The 7,339-nt window shown below is 39.3% G+C and overlaps 1 protein-coding gene across 2 annotated transcripts; it reads right to left on the bottom strand.

Annotated features, from left to right (window-relative positions):
* Positions 1-2,529: 2,529 nt before the first annotated feature.
* On the bottom strand, positions 2,530-6,990 carry LOC126758828 (segmentation protein Runt). 2 transcript variants are annotated; one of them, XM_050473217.1, is made up of 2 exons: positions 5,922-6,990; positions 2,530-4,632 (listed from the first exon to the last, which is right to left on the bottom strand). In XM_050473217.1, the coding sequence occupies exons 1-2, from the start codon at positions 6,532-6,534 to the stop codon at positions 3,764-3,766; spliced, it is 1,482 nt and encodes a 493-aa protein (XP_050329174.1). In that variant the 5' UTR covers positions 6,535-6,990; the 3' UTR covers positions 2,530-3,763. The 2 variants fall into 2 exon arrangements, with proteins under 2 accessions (XP_050329174.1, XP_050329175.1); XM_050473218.1 differs by having other exon boundaries at positions 5,931-6,990.
* Between the last annotated feature and the right edge of the window lie 349 nt (positions 6,991-7,339).

The raw sequence follows: 7,339 nt of genomic DNA, 5'->3' as shown, positions 1-7,339 counted from the left end.
TGATATTTTTCAGAATTCATAAGTCATTGTATAGGAAATACCTTTAGCATTAATAGCCTTTTTGAATTATCTTGTTTCAGCTACTCATTTGGCCGGAATCATGTGAGCAGTTGAGGAACTTTGTTTTGGCACCTCCGAAGACAGCACATAACTCCGTTATTTTTCAATACTTTTCCAAAAAAAAATCTTTAAATATAGCTGAAAATATACCTTATTAAGTACAAAGAACTTCGAAACATTCGATCGAAGTACTTTCTTTAGAAATATTCACGAAAATCGTCTAATTTTTCATGCGTTACACTGGTCTAGTCCCTTAAAGTTTATTTAATCAGATGCTTGTTATTATTATTGTAATTCAATTTAAGAAAATAATTTATTGAAAACAATTGGCAACCCTACTCAAAAATGTACCTTGTAAAAATCTTACTGGAATACGCCTACTTTAACGTCCATAATGAATATTTCAATTATTTTATCTGTTTATTTGAATAAAAAATGTTAAATAAATGGCAACCTATTTATGCCTTACTACTTTAAAGCTCAATAACCACCTCTAGTTGGATATGTGTACTCAGGTCACCACCATTTTGTAAGCTCTATCATGAGGCCTAATGTTGATTGTATTTCCAATCAAAGCGTTTAGCATTCCAGGCCTTAAATTATAGCCAAAAGTTACCGAACTATCTAATTTTCATGAAAATTTTCTTGAGTTTAGTCATTGTTAACCAGAAAGGAGAGTTTCGGAAAGAAAGAAATTATGTGCATATTGTATTTCAATCTTTAGAAATTATAGGGGTGCTTGGGAAGCCAAACAGGGCCTCTACATTTACTAGTTACACTATGCAGAAACTATTGTTAATTTCATAACATATTTCAAAAGTTCTATAAGCAACTAAAAAATACTTCCTCTCTTTTCGTCTATTTATTTTGTACTTAATAGGAGTCAAATCAGTTGTGCGAGCATCAAAATCGCCAAGAAGAAAATTGTCGTTTTTAACTTAAGATTTAAAATATATGGAATGCCACTAAAGCAAGCAAGTCTATTCAGCACAAATATAAGAATGTGCCCAAACGCAAGACTATGGATTTGTTGTGTAAATTAAGTAGAAGTATAAACTATACAGCCCTCAGCCAAAATAAGGGAATATTTGCACCCGACGGGCCGTGCCGCTTTAAAAGTTTGGATCCAAACTCTAAGTGCTTCTGTTCGGCGTGGTACCACAATAATATATTCCGTTAGGCCACGTAACCGAAATTAATACAAACTGGAGCTTCCATATTGTTATGGTAACCAGAGGTTGAACGTGTAATACACAACGTTCACAAAAAAAATTTAAGTCTAATTCTCAGTTAAATGCCTACGTGGACCTTACCACATAACCTCAACTGTTTCGTATTTCAACTAGTGGAGTTCACACCGCTAACATTAAGCCATTCGTTAGTCCAAACAAGCCCTATACCTTAAGCTTTCTATTTCCACCAGAATTATTTTTGCTTAGAATTCACAGAAGCGCCATTGCTTGACTGAATTGTGGTGGAGCTTGCGTTAAAACCAACATTGGACCATATTTTCTAATAAACTGAGGGAGTCGATGGTACTCGATAGATGTTGACTCATTATATTTGCAACAAATTGTTTGAAAAATGTTTTATCGTTTACAAAATACAAAAAGAGGCGCTAAATAAGATTGTGATCTAACATAGGTTCTGCACAAAAATTTTCAGCATGTATGATGCTCAAAAGAGATGAATTACATGGCTACCCAGAACTACAGATTTGGTGCTTCTTGAACTACTTTTTTGTGCGTATATTTGAAAATTAAAGTATGGCCAGTAAATTTCGGACGAGTTCGATGTTGAAAGTTTCGTCATATCGCAGGAGATATTTGAAGTGAACAGTTTCAACTTTGTTTTTGCCAATATAAGCGCTTCTTTGATTGATGTTGCATTCCATAGATATTCTGAATGGATCGTAAGCGTTGAAATTGAGTAAAAGTATATCAATATATAAAATATATACAGAATCTGAAGTAGATAGATGAGAGCTGGACGATAACTATTGTTTCCACGAAATTCGAGTCTACGTAACCGGAACGGAGCCGGGTTATACCCTGCCAATTCGGCAGTATTACGCAAAGTACCTCCAGATTTGACTTTCAATAAACACATTTTATGCGCGATTATGTTAAATGTAAAATTATGTAAAGTTATGTAAAATTTGCATTCGATTTTTTCGCCATACCGTAGCAGCTCCTTCAATGTTAAAAGTTTTTGCTTTGTCAACGAATGAACTCCCGTTCACACGATACGCATTTTTACCAGGCTGTCAGCTTGGCAATACTACTCAAAATTATTTGGCGAATATGTTCTGCCGCCACAACAACAACATAACCTGGAAAGATTACACCACAATTTGTCAAATTCAAATTTACCATGCGTTTTTGCAACTATCTTCATGAAAATACCCACATTACCCCGAAAAAATTGAAAACCACATTTTGTTAACTTTTTTGATTTTGGAAAAATATATTTTCTGAGCTTTTTTCTTCATTTTTTGTTTTTACTATTCGCAAGAAATTCGTCAGTTAATTGTGTTTTGTTTGAGTTTTTTCTTTCGCTTTTGCTTCTTCTTCTTTTCTACGGCCAACAACTTAACGCTAAACATTTGTAATAAAACTTAAAAATTAAAAATTCCAAATAAAATAATTTTCATAGAATAATAAAAAAAAAAAAACATACTTATGTACATATATACAGTTAACACAAACATCTCCATCAGCATTTGTAACTTAAGACTAAGAGAATATTTACAAACATCGAATCGGTTGCAATTTCAAAGAATCGAAAATAAATGAAAATGCTGTGCCCAAGAACACTGACAAATTTATGTTTGCATCTCTCCAAACTAAATCGAGTATTTGCATTGATTCAAGCGAGCGCAGGCACGCCCACACACACACAGTTCGGTGCTTATATGGGCGCGCCTGGCAAATTTGCATACGCGCGTGTGTGTGTGTTAGTGCGCCGTTGAATCACGGCCACTGCCAAATCCGATGGACCTTTCCTTTTATGCTGAGAATACAAGCGTTTTCCAAAATTTCTGCCGCAAAGACAATTTGCTTCCATGTGTGTGTGTTTGTGTCAGCGTCTCGCGCTCGTTTGTGTGTGTGTGTGTGTGTGTGAGAGAAGGAAGTAGGTACATTTGAGTAAACCGGTGCTTAGATATGCTAATTTCCATGCCACCAAAGCGTTGCCGCAACTGCAGCGACATCAGCGAGCGCGCTGACGTCCTTGTTGCATGCCACAATGGCACACAGTCGTGTTTTGTTCATTTTTTCGCCTTTATTTTTCGTTTGCCACATTCGTTAAACTTAACACTATATCACAAAGTATTTCAACTACCACACTCCACTCGGCTCCAGACGGGGGAATCATGAGGAATAACCCAAAACTTTATCACAAGTGCGTGCGTATCGGTGTGTGCGTGTGCGTAAAGCTGGAGCGCTGGAGTTAAAGTGATCCCACAGAAGTGCTGAATGCGTCCCAACTTGAACCAAGGCTTGCGCTTGCTACGCATTTGCCGTCGGCATTTTCGTATGCGTGCCACATACAAGTGGCGTCGCGTGTGTCAATTTTCGTACAGCTGCTGCTTGGTAGCTGCCGAGCTGTGGTAGAGCGCCCAACTCTAAACGTTGCCACCGCTGCTGCGTGCTGCTTTCCACAGTGTTTGTAGTACAACTCCGACGGCGGAGTGGGTGGGATTTCAGTAGGGACGCCATACCGTTTTTGTGGCATTCACAGCCGCCTTCAGCTTGGTAGCGGCCGTAATGATGGGCGATTGACGCGTCTGACATTGCGTCTTCATGGCGGAGGGCGCTTTCAGCTCGCAACGCATGCGTGGCTGCTGCTGCTGCGGCTTCTGCTGGGACTTCTCCAACTCCTCAACGGCAGATGGTAGCGTACGCGGCACAATTGGTGGACGTAGTATGGGCACGAAAGCGGATTTGACAACATCGATTTGCTCATCATCCGAGTCGACATCGGGATCGGCATCGGATAGCGATTGCTCCAGCGAGGTGTTGGCTTTATGGTTGCTGCTCGCAGTGCTGGTGTTGTGTGCGTGTACGGGTGGCGAGGACGATGATGGACGCGACGAAGCGGGACTTATGTGCACGGGGCTGATGTGTTCCGTTGAGCCATGCGAGCTGCCGATCGAGGTGTTGTGTAGATTATGACTGGGCACACGCAGGCCGGCGGCGGCGAGGTTGTACGGGTGGAAGGCGGCTGCGGCGACTGGATTGAAGGGAAATTGTGGCATGCCTACACCGTACGAGGAGCCAGGCGGTGTGGGTATCATGCCGAGTGCGGCGTTTGGTGGCGCGCCTACCGGCGGTGGTGTCAGCTGCGCGGGGTGGAAATCGTTCACTGCTGGTGGTGGTGGTGGCGGTACGACTGTAGCGCCAGCGCTGCCATTTGTGGGCAATGTGGGTGAACTCTTCGCCAAGGCGGGATGATGTAGCGCGGCCTGGTGACGGAAGTAGTCCGCATAGCCATATGTCATGTAGGCGGCATCAAGCCACGCGGGATTGAGCATGAAAGGATTGAAAGCGCCCGGGTGTGGATAACCATAACCTACGGAAGAGCAAAAAGCGAATAAGCATAAGCGTGCAAGCGAAGCGATAGAGAAAATGATAAGTAAGGTTAAAATACAGAAAATGTTAGTAGAGATGAACAGATAATACGAAAGCGTAAAACAAAAGCAAAAAAGCAAAATTTAAATAAAAATAATATTAATAATAAACCAGTCGTAAAAGGTTCCTAGTAAATGGAAAAAAAAACAAAAATTCATAATAAATAAAATATCGTAAATCGGTCCAAAAATTTTGTAAAACAAAAACGGTAAGTAAGCTCTTAGTGAGTAGTCAAAAACAAAATACAAATCAAAATAACTTAAAACTAGTAAAACGGTTCCTACAAAAAAAAATTTTGTCAAAATAACTTAAAAATTATAAATCAGGCTAATAATATTTTTAAAAACCAAAATACAAATCAAAATAACTTAAAAATAAAAAATCGGTTCAAAACGGTTCTAATAAAAAAATTATAATGTAATTCAAAATAACTAAAAAATAATAAATCAGGCCAAAATGTCTCTAAAAACCAAATAAAGTCAAAAAACAAATCAAAATAACTTAAAAATAGTAAAACGGTTCAAAACGGTTCTTACAAAAAACAAAATGTTGGCCAAAATAGCTTCAAAATAATAAATAAGTTTAAAAATGTTTCTAAAAACCAAACTACAAGTCAAAACAACTCAAAAATAGTAAATCGGTTCAAAACGGTTCGTACACAAAACAAAATTTTGGCCAAAATAACTTAAAAATAATAAATAAGTTTAAAAATGTTTCTAAAAACCAAACTACAAATCAAAATAACTTAAAAATAGTAAATCGGTTCAAAACAAAAAAATATAATGTAATTCAAAATAACTTAAAAATAATAAATCAGGCTAAAAATGTTTCTAAAAAACAAATCAAAATAACTTAAAAATAGTAAAACGGTTCTTACAAAAAACAAAATTTTGGCCAAAATAGCTTCAAAATAATAAATAAGTTTAAAAATGTTTCTAAAAACCAAACTACAAATCAAAACAACTCAAAAATAGCAAATCGGTTCAAAACAAAAAAATATAATGTAATTCAAAATAACTAAAAAAATAATTAATCAGGCTAAAAAATGTTTCTAAAAACCAAATAAAGTCAAAAAGCAAATCAAAAAAAGTTAAAAAATAGTAAATCGGTTCAAAACGGTCCTGCAAGTCGATAAAAGTCAATTAAGCGTCAAAAACAAAGTAAAAACAGTCAACTAAAGTTCAGTAACTAAAGTTGTCCAACTAAAGCGATAACAAACTAAAAACTTACTTTGCTTACTTCTTGGTTCCCGCGGTCCGTCCACGGTCACTTTGATCGCCTTCGTGTAGCTCGCTATCTGCACCGGATATGTGGCAATGGTGATGGTTAGCGTGAAAGATTTGCCACGTCCCGAACGTCCGACAAAGCGCAGATCATTGAATTTCGCCACTTGATTCTTCATAATCGCCGTACAATTACGCAATTCGCCGCAATAGTTCTCATCATTGCCGCATTTGATGGTGACCAGTGTGCCGTCGGGCACATCATCCAAAGCGATCACTTTGAAAGCGCCCGGCAGCGACTTATTGGAGCGCCAATGATTCGGCAAGGCGCTGCAGAGGATCGATGGCGAACCGGTCTGTGCCAGCTCGCCGTGATATTCCTGCAACATTTCGTGCAGACTGGCGAACATATCGGTCATGGAGGGTGGCAATTTGGTGGATGAGCTGTTGTTGTTATTACTGCTGCTATTATCTGGTGTTGAGGAGCCTGTCGAACTGGCCGAGCTGGGCACATGTGTGGGCGCGCCGCTCTGGGCATGTGGCATGGCGCTAGGCGGTGCGGGGCCGTTGGCGAGTTGCGTGGGCGCAGCGACCATTGTGGGACCGGCCGGTAAGTGCATTGTGGGTGCGCAAATTTTGAGATTTCGTGTGTTAACAAATTGTGGCAAGGACTGCAGCTTGGTGGCACAAACCGCGTGTTGTGCCAGCTTTTTGTTGGTTTTGTGTTGTTGTTGGGCTTGATGTAATCCAAATTTTCGGCAGTTGATTTTGTTTAAATTGTGGTTAATTCTTTTGTTTTGGAAACTTGCAACACTTTTTTCTAATTCTGCTTTGTTTTGCTCTTTCTTAAACACTCTGCCGTTAAGGCATTATAAGTTGATGTTTGTTTTGTTGTTTTTATACACTTGCACCTTATCAGTTTTGTTAAAATTCGGAAAATTATTGAAATGTTCGAAAACGTTCCGAAAGAATACAAATCGTTTGTCGTGTGTTTCGGCGCGCGTTCGCTAGTTTTCTAAATTTAAATTTCTCGTTTCGGTTTGTTTTGCTCCGAGGAATGTGTTCCTAACACGTTAAAGTCGCTGAGTGAACTGACTCTCCGCACTGATCATCACCAGTATTTGAAGCAAAATTGAAACGCTCTGCCACGCATACACACTTGCAGCGCGGCACACACACACACACCCTCGTGCAACACGCCACTCTTTTGCCATACATTCATGCCGCAAATCTCCTTTTTTCAAATGTTGTTGTTGTTGCCACCGATGTTGTTGTTACTTTTGTTGTTGTTGTTACGGTTATTGTTTGTGCCACTGCTGTTGTTGCGGCATGTCACATTTTGTTGTTGTAGCGGTGGTTGGTTTGCTGGTCGATTCATTGGCCGGCTAAGGGTGCCGTGGCAAATGTCGACGGCAAACGGCGAAG

Source organism: Bactrocera neohumeralis, chromosome 5 (genome assembly GCF_024586455.1).
Source record: "Bactrocera neohumeralis isolate Rockhampton chromosome 5, APGP_CSIRO_Bneo_wtdbg2-racon-allhic-juicebox.fasta_v2, whole genome shotgun sequence".
Taxonomy (NCBI): domain Eukaryota; kingdom Metazoa; phylum Arthropoda; class Insecta; order Diptera; family Tephritidae; genus Bactrocera; species Bactrocera neohumeralis.
Note: the sequence above shows the minus strand (reverse complement) of the source record. Positions and strands in the feature narration are given on the sequence as shown.

Excerpts from the sequence above, each read along its gene's own strand:
- LOC126758828 (XM_050473217.1), bottom strand. The coding sequence starts at position 6,534 with ATGCACTTACCGGCCGGTCCCACAATGGTCGCTGCGCCCACGCAACTC. Across the intron at positions 4,633-5,921 it reads GGAACCAAGAAGTAAGCAAA|GTTATGGTTATCCACACCCG; the intron begins GTAAGTTTTTAG and ends GCTCTTCCGTAG.